We start from the raw sequence: 17,337 nt of genomic DNA, 5'->3' as shown, positions 1-17,337 counted from the left end.
TAGAGGGCCAAAAAAGGTTTCGTGGCGAAAAATTTCAGTTTTGTACATTTTTAAGAGGAAGTTGAACAATAAATGAGGAACGATGAAATGTGCTTCGCAACGAGGGACTATATGGTGTATTCATTCACATGAATACTTTATGAGGGGTGATGGTTTAAAACTTACTCAATACATGATTTTCGTGATACGACTGCATTAAGAGTAAATTAATTAGTTACGTGGAGTTATTAAAATAAATAAAGCAGCATTTTCAAATTCTATGATAATTTTATTTTATTCAACATTGATTAATCTTAAGAGCGAGTTTTTCACCAATGTGTAACAGGTCGTATCGAGGTGCTCCGATTTGGATGAAACTTTCAGCGTTTGTTTGTCTATACATGAGATGAACTCATGCCAAATATGAGCCCTCTACGACAAAGGGAAGTGGGGTAAAACGGGCTTTGAAGTTTGAAGTCCAAAAAACCTAAAAAATCTTAAAATTGCTCGCATTTCCGTAATACTTCATCAATTCCAACTCTCTTAGATGCATTCGAAAGGCCTTTTGAAGCACTTCAAAATGTGCCATAGACATCCAGGATTGGTTCGACTTTTTCTCTTAGCTTTTGCAAATTACTATCAAAAATTGATTTTTTTAAAACCTTAATATCTTTTCGCAACAGCCTCCAACACCCATACTCCTATAGGTCAAAAGATAGGTAATTACATGGACTATAAGCCTACGGTGTTAACTTTTTGGCCAATCGCAGTTTTTCTCATAGTTTTTCGATTTTTCCAGAACAAACATTTTACAACGTTAGTTTTTGCCCTGTAGGCCGCCATAGCGGCACTTTTTGGTCTCAATTTTGTCATATTCGGAATCCTCGGACAATTTCACGTAAGTTAGAAGTATTGGAGTTTTAAATTTGATTGGAAAAATTGGCATTCAGAATGAAATAAAATATTTTTTTACAATTTGTTTAATTAGGGGTAAAACAGGTTTTCGCCTACTTGATACAGCATTTGACGTATTGATCACAGGGTAAATAAAATCTATTTTTTTTTTTAAATGTTTTATTTAATTATTTTTTAAATCAAATTTACAACTCCAATACTTCTAACTTACGTGAAATTGTCCGAGGATTCCGAATATGACAAAATTGAGACCAAAAAATTCCGCTGTGGCGGCCTACAGGGCAAAAACTAACGTTGTAAAATGTTTGTTCTGGAAAAATCGAAAAACTATGAGAAAAACTGCGATTGACCAAAAAGTTAACACCGTAGGCTTATAGTCCATGTAATTACCTATCTTTTGACCTATGAGAGTATGGGGGTTGGAGGCTGTTGCGAAAAGATATTAAGGTTTAAAAAAAAATCAATTTTTGACAGTAATTTGCAAAAGCTAAGAGAAAAAGTCGAACCAATCCTGGATGTCTATGGCACATTTTGAAGTGCTTCAAAAGACCTTTCGAATGCATCTAAGAGAGTTGGAATTGATGAAGTATTACGGAAATGCGAGCAATTTTAAGATTTTTTAGGTTTTTTGGACCTCAAACTTCAAAGCCCGTTTTACCCCACTTCCCTTTGTCGTAGAGGGCTCATATTTGCCATGAGTTCATCTCATGTATAGACAAACAAACGCTGAAAGTTTCATCTAAATCGGATCACCTCGATACGACCTCTAGAACAAACCGAGCAATATTTACAAATACTTCCTCTTAATGTTAATATTTTTATATTGAAACGCTGAGCAAACTGTGTTTTAAATTTAAATTTTCGAAAACATATTATTATTTTTAAGTAAATAATTACTTTCTAGTAGCTCATTAATTGTTTAAGACAACATGAATGTATAAACGAATAAATTGCACATCTGAATTGAAAAAAAGTGAAAAATTTAACTCAATACTTCTGACACGACCACCTATTAACCAATAACCGAATCATATTTCAACCTGATTTGTTTCAATTGGTACCGATTTTTCTGCTGCAGATGAACTGTCATTGAACTGTATCAGAATGATCATATAAGTTGCCAAAGCGCTTGTCATCTGAAACGATTTCAATGTTGATCCATCTTAAAGTTGATAGAAAATTTCGTACCGTTACAAACAGCGGCAAATCCAACTGAATCAATCCACATGCCGAGTAAACATCTTTAAGCTCGTTTAATTCCTGTAAATATTTGATAACCTGAAATGTAAATGTTTTTGAGACTTTTCCGGTAGATTGTTTTCATTAGGAACTACTTACCACCAGGTTAAACTTAATATTCTCGGAGTCTTTAAATTTGCACAATATTTTAGCGGTCTTGTGATTCTCTATTTTTACTAAACTATTTGGTATAATCACCGTTAGAACTTTTAAAATCCTCAGCAGCATCAGCAACAATATTTCAACTATGGAGCGAGTAAATCCTGGTGGTCTTTCGTCATCCTTGATCTTAGTGTACAAAAACAAGCTGTTACTGTTCATGTTGGCAAAGGTCGAGCTCAGAATTGAAATTATGATAACTCCAGTAGCGTCATTCAACTGCTCCAACATGTCAACAAGTTGTAGGTGGATCTCTCTTAAACGTGATATCTCAGAGTGTGGTGGCTTCTCTTGGATGAATGGTACGTTTATACGCTTTACATAATCCTCTAATTGTATGTTGATTTCTTGGATCATTCTTGCTATAGTAGTTACAACCAAGCAGTATAGATGAACAAACACGATAGTTAAAGTCAGCGGTACGTGTACGGTTACTAGCAACGGAACGACTCGGATGTTTTGCACAGCATCCAAAACACTCCAAACAACCACGAGTTGTACAGCCATATTTGATAACACAGCAGTGATCGCAAACAACTTTCGTTGATTCAAAATTGTGGCTGACACGTGTCCGAACATTTGCAGCAGATCGTCCAGCTGATCCCAAAGTTCTTTAAAGCTAACTCTCATGAACTGTTCAACGAAACAGATCACGATAACCAGAAAGATGTCCAGAACATGTTCCACAATGTGGAACAGCTTGATGAATGGAGGAGCATGTTCAGCAATGTTAAACTCTTTGATTTGAGTTCGGAGGAGTACAATTGATGTGATGAGTCCAGAAACCAGCACAGATTCGTAAACTATTTGTATCAAACGAATAAACTTCTGGAGGGTTGAAAGATGTTTGGTACACATAGGATATGGAGCGGCCCCGGTGATGTAACCAATGTTCAACAGTGGTGCAAGAGGCCCAAACAAGGTCTCCTGGCGTAAAGCTTCGGTTTTGTACATTTTCTGCAGAAGTTGAGAATGGAATGAAGAGCAATCGAATATGTTACCTTAATATGCTCGACCGTATCATTATCTGCATGCTTTTGTAATGATTTGTACAATCATATTTTATAGTTTATGATATACGATAGCAAAAATACATTTGAGTGAGTAATTGAGTGAATAGGAAGCCTGAGTAGCTGGAAACATGATACAGTCATCCCACATATTCGGAACACCCACAAATTCGGAACACTTTTGTGATAATTTGTCAATAGCATGCCAAATGCAGCTTTTTTGTCGACCCTACTATTTTTAGGACCTTTATTTGGACATTTTCTTGCTATTTCACTAGTAAAAGTAGTACTTTTTGAACAAAAAACTTCATTTCAAGACTCTTTTATCCTGAGCAGCAAAACACTGCCTCCAAATTGCCTGTTTCATGATTGTGGAATGTTATTGTGCCTCCCACAATTGTGGAACACCTGAATTTAACTGATATTTTCGCAAAAAAAGTTATCAGACCATGGATAAAACATCACTAAGCTTGAGTTTCACTGGTTTTAGTGTGTGAAGTCATTATTTTGTAACAAATATGTACTCCTGGAGAGATCCAAAGTTTGTTTACATCCCTAAGAAAAAAGTGTTCCGAATTTGTGGATTTCAAGGGTCAAAGTTTTTCTTCAAAAACTTGATATAACAGTTAAAATTTGCAGTTGTTCGATACAATATTCGAAAGATCGCATGAAAAGCTTTCAAATGAAGGTAAAAGCGAATCATTAAGTTCAATTACTGATTTTCTATGATATTTGGAACATTGGCCGTTCTGTAAACCGTTCCGAATATGTGGGATGACTGTACATAGAAAATTTAAATGAGGATGCTCCTCCACAGAAATTGTATTGAATATAAAGTAGACAAAAAATAAACACATCATATCAGATAACCATTTTCATTTATTATATTTTACAGATCATTTTTTTTCAGACAGCACCAATCAATTTTGCACAGGATTGAGTGTAGTTAGTACAGGCCTTTCCGTCGGCGATAAACTATCGTTAAATTGAATCAAAATAATCATGTAAGTAACCAGAGCTCCAGTCATCTGAAATTGATTTCTAATTTTAGTTTTAAGCTTCACTTTTGCCAGAGCATTTCATACCGTAACAAACAGTGGCAAATCCAACTGAATCAATCCACAGGCCGAGAAAACTTCCCTTTGTTCGTTTAGTTGCTGCAAGTACTTGCTAATCTGTAATTTAGACTCATATTTATTGTCTTGAGATTGTAAGATCGAGCATTCAAATCAATTTACCACCCAGTTGAACTTTTCATTCCCGGAATCTTCGAACTTGCACAATATTTTTGCCGTTTTGTGATTTTCCATTTTCACCAAACTGTTTGGAACAATCACTGTGAGGACTTTTAGAATCCTCAGCAGCATTAGCAAGCAAATTTCAATTATGGAACGCGTAAATCCAGGTGGTCTTACGTCGACCTTAATCTTAGTGTACAAGAACAGGCTGTGACTATTCATGTTGGCGAATGTGGAACTCAAGATTGATATTATGATCACTCCGGTGGCGTCATTGATCTGTTCCAACAGGTCGACAATTTGAAGGTGTATCTTCCTTAGACGAGAGATCTCATGGTATGGTGGTTTTTCCTGGTTGAATGGTTCGTTGTAACGCTTCACGAGTATATCCAAACTATTGTTGATTTCTTGGATCATTCTTGCAATAGTGGTTACCACAAAACAATACATTTGAACAAATACGACGGTCAATGTTAGTGGAACGTAAACTGTTACTAGTAGTGGAACTAAACGGATGTTTTGTTCAGTATACAATGCACTCAACACTACCAGTACTTGTACAGCCAAATTTGCTAAAATCGCAATGATCGCAAATAATTTTCGTTGATTCAACATTTTGACGGCTACGTGTCCGAACATTTGCAGCGCATCATCCAGCTGATCCAAAAGACCTTTAAAGTTGACCCGCAAGAACTGTTCACCGTAGCAGATTCCGACGACAAGGAAGATGTCCAAAGCCTGCTCTACCGCGTGAAACAGCTTGATAAATGGAGGAGCATGTTCAGAAGTGTTGAACTCTTTAATATGCATCCGAAGGAGCACAATGGACAGGCCCGTAGCCAGGGGGGGGCTACCGGGCTGCAGCCCCCCCCCGAAATTTTTCCCATATTTTTTTATTATGTACTATCGAAAAAAAAATATCTTAAATCGATGATTGTGTGTTCTCTTTCATTCTCCCAGAAATAGATTGTTAGATATTGAGAATCTAGAATACATTGATCAAATTATGTAATTTTTGCGTCCATTGCCGGGCAAAAACTTTGTGGAATATATATCCAATATTTAACAATTGAGCTGCATATTTGAACATCGTTTTACTTTGGTGAAAAATCTATTCTACACTGAGACGTTGGGCTATCTTTCAAAGAAGAAAGAAGAAAAAGTGTCTAAAAGAGAGCCTAGGTGAAATAAAGTTCAGCCTTGCCTCAATTTCCCGCAGACCTTGCAATAATTTGACTTCAAAAAATCGAATCACGAAAAAAAGTGCGTTATTTTTCATTTTCGAGCTTAAGTACGGCACTTTTCTAAAGTGATTTTAAGGAAGCGGTCATAATGGCGGTGATGGAATATTTAATTTGACTGAAATGAGGTGGCAGAAGCCGAATTTGATTTTAAAATCAAGTAAATAAAAATACTTTTTTTTTATTTTTTCATGTTTCATGTTTTAGCATTGAAAATCGTACCATTAGTTGCTGAGATATAGACATTAGAAAATTTTGGGTTGTTTTGGTGAGACTTAGAAAAGTTCAATTTCCTGATTCTTTTTCTTAAAGCCGCATTATCTCAGCAACCAGATGTCCAATCTTCAATGTCTCTTAGACAATTTCATTGCAAATTTTCTGAACTTTTCAAAAAAATATTTTTGGAAATGGTCACTTATGGTCACTATTTTTAAAAATATAATAATATAAATATAAATAATATAATATAAAATATTTCGCCCAAATCAAACCTTCGGTGGCTATATCTTGAAAACGGAGCCATTTTTTCAAAGAATCTGTAATGTACTTATCGATTGCAAGTTCAATTTTACATTCAAAAATTACGTCAAATGTTTTTGCATTAAATTTCGATTTTTTTTTCCAAAAATCACTATTTTTTCAAAAAATCATTACTTTGCGGCAGATTTTTGGACCATGTTTCTCTATGGCTCAAAAGTTGCGGATTTTTGTCCCCTCAAACATATCAAAAAATCTCTAAAATAAATTTTTTTTTGGGAAATTGAGTTTTTGTGAAACAAAAGTTTATTAAAAAAGCAAAAAAAAATTCGTGTACCTATTTTTTCTCAATAGTCCTCAACAATACCTACAACTTTGCCGAAGACACCAAATTGATCAGAAAATTCACTCAAAAGTTACAGCTGTTTGAATATTTACGTACCATTTTTATATGGACAGCAGCCAAAATTGTATGGAGATTTGTATGGGTGAACCAATGACACAAAATAGCTTATTTGGTCATAGGAAAGGCCCCCACAAAGTTTGAGCCAAATCAAAAAATACAAAAAATAAAAATTGCCGAAACTGGCCGATTTCGTAGAGAGTTGCTCAAATGAAAAAAATCATTAAATTAAAACTAAAAATTCCCAACATATTTTTTCTATTAGTTTGAATATTTATTGATTATTTTTTTTTAATTCTTCAATTTATTATGGAGTTTATATTTGGAGTGTTTTTCAAGTGATTTTTGAATTTTCTCATTATATTTTATTTTTATACTTTTCTAGATAGATTTAGAATTTCAGAGTTTTAATTTTTTAATAATAAAAAATTCTAAATATATATTTTTTTAATTTCATATTTCTGCCTCTCCTGCAACTCGTCCGAAAATTCGAAGGACAAATAAAACATTTGTTTCAAATAACATCACACCATTATGTAGAAAACAAATCGAAGTGCATTTTCTTGCGTCAATAATACGGCATTTTTTGCCTCGCTGAAAATATTTTAATTATTTCTAAAATGTCGATGTACAGTACAGAAAAAAAGTTTTCGTCACTAGCCGGATATTTTGAAAACTTAGGATGCAAAACAACTGTTACAAATTGCAGTTTAAAACACATTTAAAATAATAAAACCATGTTTTATAATTTAATTTTTTAATATATTTTTTATTTGCTTTTGCTCCGCCTCCTCGACCTTGGTCAGAATCGAGAGATATAAATTTAAAAAAATATTCGCAGCGGCCTAATTTTAAATTAAAAAATTTCACAATTTTAATAACTTTAGATTTAATTTTCTTTATTTCAATGTGTTTTTACTTTGAGAGTTGGCAGCACTGGTTCCAGCTAGTCGACCGTCGCGGGTGCTCCGAGATTTTTAGTAAATTTTCGTGTATTTTGCCATTCTGTAGTGCTGTAGATGTTGTGAAGATATAGTTAGTGACGCGCATTCCCCGATAGAAGTGTTTTCCAGATATGTTTTGCTGTTTTAAAAGGCATTCCATGCATTTTTGTTTTTGCAGCATGTGTTGTTTGTTTTTATTTACACGTAGCTTTTTCGCTACGTTTCATTTCCACCGTTCCTTCGAGTTGGCAATTTGACAACAAGTCAATGAAAGCTTCTGCTCTGTTTGCTGAGAGTGAGCTTTTGTGCAGTGGTGTCAGATTGATTTAGTGAGTTCATTTTGTTTGAAAAGGTGAAATCGGTGAGTTAGCAGTCCTACAGAGTGAAGTTTGATGAATGTGCGACATGCTCCATTCAGGCTTTTTGAGTGTATTAAAAATTATCGAGAAATTAAAAGTGAGAGTGTGTGCAACATGGAGTTAAACTTTCTGTGCAGTTGCTGTGAAGGTTTCCATGGCACTTTGAAAAATTTAACTCCATGTTGCACGCACACACTCTCACTTTTAATTTCTGGATATTAAGGAAGAACCGATGCAGTTTGGAAAAATATAGTGATAAAGAAGAAGAAAAGAAAGTTTCGCACTACCAGGGGTAATGAAAATAGGTGAAGCTTTTTTGGTATACGTTGGTTCAAGTTTGATGCTACGGTGCATCAGTGCTTTTGCATTGGTGCAAGGAGGAGCACCCGAGAGCTGTAAGCGGCGGTGCTGGCGCGGTTCCGGTCGACGGGAGCATGACTTGCTGAGGTTGGAGAGAGAAGTTTTTGCTCTCTCGAGCGAGCTTTGCAGCGTGTTCGTGGATGCCAAATCATTGATGTGGAAATCTGCATCAATGAGGAAAAAGTCTGCAAATGCCTTGGAAGCCGTCTTTGCAGACTCAGCTGTATTAACATTATTCCTGGTGAGTTTGTTCCATTTAAAGCTCAGTGTGTGTGGATGTGAATGACTGTATGTGTGTATGGAAGTGTGAGAAAAGAGAGCAAAATGGAACTGTTGTGGTTATCTAAATCCTAATGCTAATGTTCTTCTTCATCATTTTCTTCTTTTCTTATTACTATAAACTTTTAATTGTATTCTATACTAATACGAAGTTAGGGGGTGTTCTTTTATTACGTAACGCAATAACGGGGGTAGTGGGGTGTCAGTGTCTGCTACGAAATGCTACGAAAATTGGGTAGGGGAGAGTGACGAAAAATGCTGTTACGTAACGCAAAATTTTCATATAAGTACTCATAAAAATTTGCAAAAAGACCTTTCGTTACGCGTTACAGGGGGGGTAGGGGGGATCGCTAAATTTTGCGCTACGCCATAAAAGAACCCCGTCATGCTTGCTCATACTTGGCTAAGGGAGCGTTCTTTTATTACGTAACGCAGTTGGGGGAGAGGGGGGTCGGAGGTCGTGTTACGCTCCATACAAAATTTTTAAAATTTGTATGGAAATTTTGTTACGAGGGGGGAGTCTAAAAAAACGATGTTTTGCGTTACGTAATAAAAGAACGCTCCCTAATCATCCCAATTTATTACATCACTCTTTAATTTCTATTTAACAATAATTTCTCCGCTAAAAAAAAATTCTTCTTTTCTTTTGATTATAATTTTTCACAAAGTTGTTTTTTTTTAAGAAACTATCTCGTGTAGAATCGAGTCTTTAATGCTCTTTTATTTTCTTAATTTTCTTTCTCTATCAAATCTTTACCTTTGCCTACTGCCGGTTCGCGTCGCGTCCGTCGCGCTTAATTTTCGTCGTCGTCGACTTGTTTGTTGTCTCCCCTTATATGTGCGTGCATTTTTATTTTCATTTTTTGAGTGTTCCTTCCGGGCGGTTTGCGTGATTTGACAATTGATTTTGTGCATTCTGCCGGTTTCGCCGTGACCGTCGGGTTTGTAGAATTTTAAGTTTATTACAGAAGAAATTCGTTAAATACAGACATCTCGTCATCGCCGCGTTTTTGATTAACGATCGAGCGTTAAATAAAAGCTTTTTTTGGTATTATAGCCTTTGTTTTCAATTATCTCTTCACGATTTCGCGATTTCAATAGATTCCCTTCCGTTATGTAGCATTTATGTCGCATCGCAGATTGTCACGATCGTACGCTTTACGTTTAATTAAATAATCAAGTATGTAGATCGCTCCAAATCACTCACTGAGATTAATATTTTACCCTCTTTTTACATATCGCTTTGGTTTTATCTTTCCACAGCCGGCTGTCTAAGATCAAATCGTTGATATAAAATTCAACATATAAACGGGAACTGTCTCAACAGCAGCATCCGATTGCTTGCCTTGAGAATAATACATCATCCCTCCAAACAAAACATTCGATTTTGGGTCGCATCATCATCTTCTATGATGAATCCTGACCAAACACCCTATCCTACTAACAAATTTTCAGGTTCCTGGCGCTGGTGGGGTGTAAGCACAGAGTAAATCAGCTGCCCTAGTAGCAACCTGCGCTAACTAACATTCCCGTCCCTTAAACTCGAGGTCTACAAACTGACATGGCGGGCGCCGTTGGTGGCCAATGACTGTTACCTATTCGCAACTGATCTAGCTTTGGCAATCATGGTGTTTTATCTTTTCAGCGCATTCATACATGCTGTTGATAAGGGAAACACCACTAGATCGTCGAAGCCTATAATCAGTAGTGCTGAAAGGATATTACGGTTCTGTTCAGCAACGGAGGGGCAACCATGGGTGATCTCTCATGCTCATGCTCATGCATTTCAATGTGTTTTTACTTTGTATTTTGGAATATTTGAATTTAGAAATTCTTAAATTACTGAATCTTGGAATGCTCAATTTTATTTTTGTTAATTCCTCTAAATTTGAAATTTTCTATTTTGTAAAATTTTGCGTTTTTTTTTTATTGTTTTTGGTTTTAGAATTACCTTATTCTAAAAATTTTGAATTCCTAAATATTTGAAATGGACTAATATTTTTATTATTGAATTCTACAATTTTCAAATTGTTAAGTTTTTCAGTTTTTTCCCGAAAGTTAAATGATTATTGTAATGGCTTTCTCTAATTTTTAACTTCACTCTCAGTTAAAAGCAAACTCTATCCTTTAAATGTTCGACTCTGCGTTTTTAGGAAATAATGGATTTTTAATATTTTTTTAGCATATTCAACATTTTTCAAGTGTTTCTAATTTTCAGTCGCATTCAAATAAACAAACTCAAGTTAAAAATATTGCAAACAATTAGCGCGCGAAGAAACGTCAAACGCCACTTTTTGATTCTGTTCTCTTTCAGCTGCTTACCGCCTGACAAAATATTTTCGTGACCCTTTCGTTGTCCATTGCTTGAGCGTTTTTTTAATGGAATTTTACGTTCCTTCCGCACTCCTTACTAGCATGATAGGACGTAGATTAGATTTACAGTAAAAGCCTCATTGTTTTAATCATTCTTATGTAAAGTTTTCTTGACTTTTCATTGAACCAGATTTCGTAAATAAAAAGTTTCAAAGTCCTAAAATTTGTAGGATTTCGTTTCCAGTGTCACGATATTGCTTGAATATAAAAACCTTTATAATTTTACATCATTTTTATTAGTCAAATCAGGGAAATGAAAAAAATATTGTTATATATTTTTTATTTTGCTAAAAAAGATTAAGAGAGCATTAGACGATCCTAGAACCAACACAGCCATGTTTACCAACAGTTTAGTGAAACATTCATTTTTCTCCTATTTTCATGTACACTCATATTTTCTATCAAAACTCATTTCAGATTAAAATACAGTTCGGACAGCAATAAAGTTAATTGAAGATTTCAATGTGTTAATCATGTTTGTATGTATTTATATTTTTCATTGCACAATCTTATTTTAAATTTCAAGAAGCTGTGTCTCAGGAACGAGTAGACAAATCTTTAACGGTTCTTCATGGTTAAAAACAAATTCTCATTTGAGAACTTCGCTAAATTGTTTGTTCACTATTTTCAATACATTGGATAGTGTTTATTTTAATTTTTTTTTAATGAATAGTGCTCTTTGAAGATTACTGTGAATTTAGGATTTTTGGTCGAAAATCGGAAAAGGCATATTTTTTTAAAAAAATAAATGTTTTTTTATGAATTCATTTTGACTCTAGCATACCTATAATAATGTTTATAAGCATTTTGTGATACTCTTTTTGGATTTTTTTCAATTTGGATTTGAACTGTTTGTTCAGTCATATTAACATTCCAACGCCCAAGGCTCCAAAAAAGTTGGAACGGTTACTTCAACTCGCTGGTTTTCGGGCATAACTCACCCAATCAAGACAATTCTTTTTTTGCAGTGATTTGTTAGGATGTTAGGATGTGATTTTTTCGCCAGTAAAAAAAATCGCCGAAAATTCCGCGGAGGCTGTTGTTTTAAAAAAGTTGGAACGATGTTTTCGATCGCAAAAATTACAGATTTGATCAAATTGAGTTCTACAAAGTTCTAGGATCATCTAGACATTCTTACACATTTCTGGAAACAAGAATCGTCCCGATTGGTTGAGTTATGCCCGAGAACCAGCGAGTTGAAGTTACCGTTCCAACTTTTTTGGGTGGCTTGGGCGTCCGTGTAAGTTGGACATGCGTTGAACTATATTTATTCGAAGATAAAATTTTGACAGCACTCAACCATATATTATTTGCTATAAAAAAAACTTTTAGAAATAAGGATCTGATTTTAATTTTTTCAACGATTTGCATAATTTTATTGATACTCAAAATTCAGAAACAATTTTTCAGCAATTTTTTTGTTTGATTTTATCGGGAAAAATCAAACTATGATTTAAGCTTGCTTTTAAATAAATGCATTTTTTCAGTAAATATTGCGGCGTTATGTATTTAACATTTCTTATTATCTCTTTATACATTAAAATTCAGTAAAAAAACGGAATTCAATATAACCAGTACTTCAACGTTTTTTTAGTTGGGAGAGGATGCACTAGATTTAGAAAATAAGCAATACCTTCAATAGCCTTTAAACAATTTAAATAAAACAGTGTTAATGATTTTTTTTAAAGAAAATTTCAAGAAAAGTTAAGTTATGAGTTTTATTTTGTTTAAAAATCGTGCAACAATTTTTTTCAGTTCATAGTAACAGCTAGAAATTTCAATCCAAACGGTTTTAAATAAGATAGTAGAATTTTTTTTATTTTTTTTTATTTGGTCATAAGTTTTTCATCCAAATTTGTTTATAAACGAAATTAAACATAAGTGAGATAAATTAACATTCTTCGGGCATTTTTTTGATTAAAAATTTATTTAGGGTATATTTTAAATTTAACGATAATTTGCTAGCGGACAGTTTTTCATGAAATTCGTTTTAATTCCAACAATCCAAGAAAACGTAAGAAAATCACTTTCTTTTCAAATCCTTATAAACATGGTATATGAAAAAAGTGGATTTTTGATGAAGCATTTTCTTCAATTTATTTTTTCTTAACATAGGATGTAGCTTTTTTAAATCTTTTTTGCATACATTATTTTACAGTTTTATAGTTCATCTCAATAATCTTACCGTTAGCCAGGTGAATTTAAACAAATGGAATTTCGGATTTACAGATTTCCATAACCTTTGAATTTTTGAACCCAAGCCCCCCCCGAACAAAAATCCTGGCTACGGCCCTGACAATGGATGTGATGAGTCCGGAAATCAGCACAGATTCGTACATAACTTGTATGAAGCGCAACAGTTTCTGAAGAGGCGAAAGAGCTATCGTACAGAGAGGGTATGGAACAGCACCGATAAAGTATCCGATGTTCAAAAGTGGTGCCAGTGGACCAAACATGGTCACCTGGCGATGATCTTCTATTTTGTACATTTTAACGAATGAGTTGATAGACGCGAAATGAATTGCTTGACTTAAATAAGCACTGTATGGCGTGTTCATCCATATCCATTTTTGATGAGTGATGACAACTTTAATCACATTTATAACATGATGCTTATGATACGACCACAGAACAACCCTAATTTATCCTCAGGAGAAATTTAAGGAGAGATTTCAAATATGGTATTTTTCCAAAACTATTGATTTTAACATTTTAGAACGGTAATTCATGGAATTGCAGAAACGTGCCATAATTATTTGATGTTTTTATTGGTAAAACAAAATCTGGGTATATTTTCAAAATTCTAACCCAAACAATATTTCTTTGCTTAAATTATAGCCTTAAAATTGACAGAACTAGTGGTAAATTTTGTTATGAAATTCTTTATTCTGACCTTAATAAATTTTATGACACTTTGAAAATATTTATTAATTCAAAAGAAAATTAAACCAAATTATGAGGCTAATTTTTTTATCGGATGAAAATTTTCAACCCAAGGTTGTGCGATTATAAAAGCTTTATCAAAATTGGTACACTTTGATTACATAGCTGATTAGTTCTAGGCTGGATATATTGAAGTTGGTAGATATGTTTCCGGAGGAGATGAACTATCATTGAACTGAATCAAAATAATCATATAAGTTGCCAGAGCTCCAACCATCTGTAATTAAAAGAAATATCAAATGATAAAAATAACAAAAAATATTGAAGGCAAATTTCGTACCTTGACAAACAGCGGCAAATCAAGCTGAATCAGTCCACATGCCGAGTAAATATCTTTTTGATCATTCAATTGTTGCAAGTATTTGTTAATCTGTAATTTTAAACAAATTTTAATCTACATTGATAAACGTTACTGAGAGGTTCTTACCACCCAATTAAATTTCTCATTCTCAGAGTCTTCAAATTTGCACAAAATGTTCGCTGCCTTATGGTTTTCTTTTTTCACTAAACTGTTCGGAATTATCACTGTTAGAACTTTTAAAACCCGCAGAAGCATTAGTAAGTTTATTTCTATTATTATACGTACAAAGTCTGGATTTTTATCCTCTAGTTTTATTACATTGTACAGGAACAAGCAGTGGCTGTTCATGTTGGCAAATGTTGAACTTAGGATAAATATTACGAGAACTCCGGTGGCTTCGTTTGTCTGTTCCAACAGATCAACTGTTTGGAGATGGATTTTTCGCAGTCGTGATACCTCACGGTATGGTGGCTTCGCTTGGCTGAAGGGTTCATTAAAACGTTTCACTAGAGTGTTCAATCTTTTGTTAACTTCTCGGATTATTCTCGTGATAGAAGTAACCATGAAGCAATACATTTGTACAAATGTGACTGTTATAGTAAGAGGTACATGGATGGTAACTAGCAACGGAACGATACGGATGTTTTCAGTATCAAGACAACTCCAAATAACCGCAACTTGTACCGCTAAATTTGCCAAAATGGCAATGATAGCAAACAACTTTCGCTGGTTTATGATTTTAACCGCCACGTGACCGAACATTTGCAGCAAATCATCCAGCTGATCTAACAGTCCTTTGAAGCTGGCACGCAATAACTGTTCACCGTAACAGATTCCAACAATTAGGAACATGTCCAGAATATGCTCCACAATGTAAAATAGCTTGATGAACGGAGGTGCTTTATCGGTACTGTCAAACTCTCTGGTATACATTCGAAGGACCACGACAGAGGTGATGAGTCCAGCAATTAAAACAGACTCGTAGAGGATTTGCACTAAACGAAAAAGCTTCTGACGCGATGAAAGATTGTTCGTGCTCAGTGAATAAGGAATTGCCCCGAGGAAATATCCGATGTTCAGCAGTGGGGCCAGTGGACCAAACATGGTCTCCTGGCGAAAATCCTCTAGATTGTACATCTTTGCGCGATGGAAACGAAATGACGAATGATGAACCTTTAGATTTAAATTTACTCTTCAGAGCGTGCTTCTTCCCTATCAATGTTTAATGAATAATTTCAATTCGAAGCGTATTTCTAACACGATAACTGCTTTTAACTAAAATAATTAATCCTCATGGGTACTGCTTATGTTTGATTGAATGTTATTCCCGGAAATAAAACACACGATGTCCAATGTCCTCGCCTAATTTCACTTCGAATAATGTGATCTTCAAATTATCGAATCACATTTTTTTATTTTCTCAAGATTTGGGTCTTGCACCCTAAATACGACTCCAGAAATGCGCTAAAGTAATCTGATTGTCTATAACCTTAGACGCCGGCCAAAAACCAATTCGGATTTCGGATATTTGAGTAGGAGCTGCGCGAGCTTGACATTTCGGGCGTGCACCATTCGTAACGCCATTTTCACTAAAATTTGGATATCTGCAGGTAAAATAATTTAAAGGAGAGTCGGGAGCGAGGTCGGGAGACTAGATCTCCGTCAGTTTGTGAGTAAAAACAAAAGCTTTGTTCTAGAAAGTTGTGCGCAATTGAATCAAGTTCATTGTGGAAAATAAAGAAAAAAAAATATAAAAATGTTCGGTTTCAATTTTTCTAAAAAGTGCTGCAAAAAAAACCTCCGAGAGATCTTTTTTTTATATGTATAGAAACCACATATTTTTTTAATATGATTTTTACATAAATTGTTTGATAAACTTATTAACTACAAAACCCTTATGCATTTGACGTTCTTTTTTCATAAAATTATTTTTATTACGGTTTCCTTTAGTATGGTTATAGATGACATTCTGCAGATTGAACAATTTTTAAAAAACAATTGTAAATTTAGGTCAAAAAAATACTAAACTAAACTGGTTATATTTTGAAGGAAAACGTTCAGGTTTTTATGTGAAATTACTGTAACTGATAGAAAATAAATAGCTAGGATGAATAAGAAACATTTTGTGTAAGATTTCTTCAAAATGTTGAAAGGAGGACATTTTGAAAAAAACGGTTTGAAATATTTGTTAAAAACGTCTGGCATGACTCGAAGAGTACATCTGATTAAATACCCTTATCAGACAAACATAGTTGAATGTCTAAGCTTTCAATTCATGCAAAAAGTTCATAGTTTAGTGAGAAATTAAGAATTATGTGCGATATAGAAAAAGTAAACTTTAAAGCAAATAGCACCACTCAATCATCTAATATTTATTTACATAACAAATCAGGTATTGCTTCATTTACATTTCTTGCTCCTTGGAGGCGGTAATTCGGCGTTTGGATCGAACATCGTGTTTTCCAGCTTGCGAGTTTCTTCAGTTATTTTTGCCTCTGAAATAATTTAGAATTAATTTTAACAATGATTTTTTAACGGAGTATAATCACTAACGATAGACGTTATCATCGATTTTGACCGCCTGCACGACTGCACTTCTCAGCTCAAGGTCTACATCATGTGCAATTTTGATTTTCTGAAATTAAGTTTTTTAAAGAATTACTCTACATTTTGACAATTTATCTGAATGTAAGTACTTCTTTGATATCTTTCTCATTGGTCAGGTCTTTATTTTTGACGTATTCCTCCCGAATTCGCTGCCGAGCAGCTTCAATTGCCCTCTGGTCACCGGCAAAGACCTGATCCTTGGTTCGCTGTAGCGTTTTGTACCATTTTAGGGCCTACGGTAAGTAAATGCAATAAATACAAATTAAACAATCCATTTTATAATAAATGATTTACCTCCTTTCTAAGAGCACACATTACTCTGATTTTTAACAAAAATAATGCTAATTTTAATACAAATTTTATTGAATTTCACTTGAAAATTTGATTGAAAGTCTGATTTGTTTTCAATAATAAAAGTTACACAAGCATGCAGACATCTGTCAAAATGTAACATGTTGTAGGCGGGCAACTTGATTTAAACTTTTTTCATGAATGTTTTTATAAACTTTT

The 17,337-nt window shown here is 34.2% G+C and overlaps 1 protein-coding gene across 1 annotated transcript; it reads right to left on the bottom strand.

Annotated features, from left to right (window-relative positions):
* Window positions 1-16,568: 16,568 nt before the first annotated feature.
* On the bottom strand, window positions 16,569-17,280 carry LOC120420688 (complex III assembly factor LYRM7). The gene is made up of 4 exons (XM_039583784.1): window positions 17,122-17,280; window positions 16,917-17,060; window positions 16,774-16,855; window positions 16,569-16,715 (listed from the first exon to the last, which is right to left on the bottom strand). Exons 1-4 carry the CDS (start codon window positions 17,140-17,142, stop codon window positions 16,621-16,623), a joined length of 342 nt encoding a protein of 113 aa, XP_039439718.1. The 5' UTR covers window positions 17,143-17,280; the 3' UTR covers window positions 16,569-16,620.
* Window positions 17,281-17,337: the final 57 nt, after the last annotated feature.

Source organism: Culex pipiens, chromosome 3 (assembly GCF_016801865.2).
Source record: "Culex pipiens pallens isolate TS chromosome 3, TS_CPP_V2, whole genome shotgun sequence".
In the NCBI taxonomy this organism is placed as follows: Eukaryota; Metazoa; Arthropoda; class Insecta; order Diptera; family Culicidae; genus Culex; species Culex pipiens.
Note: the sequence above shows the minus strand (reverse complement) of the source record. Positions and strands in the feature narration are given on the sequence as shown.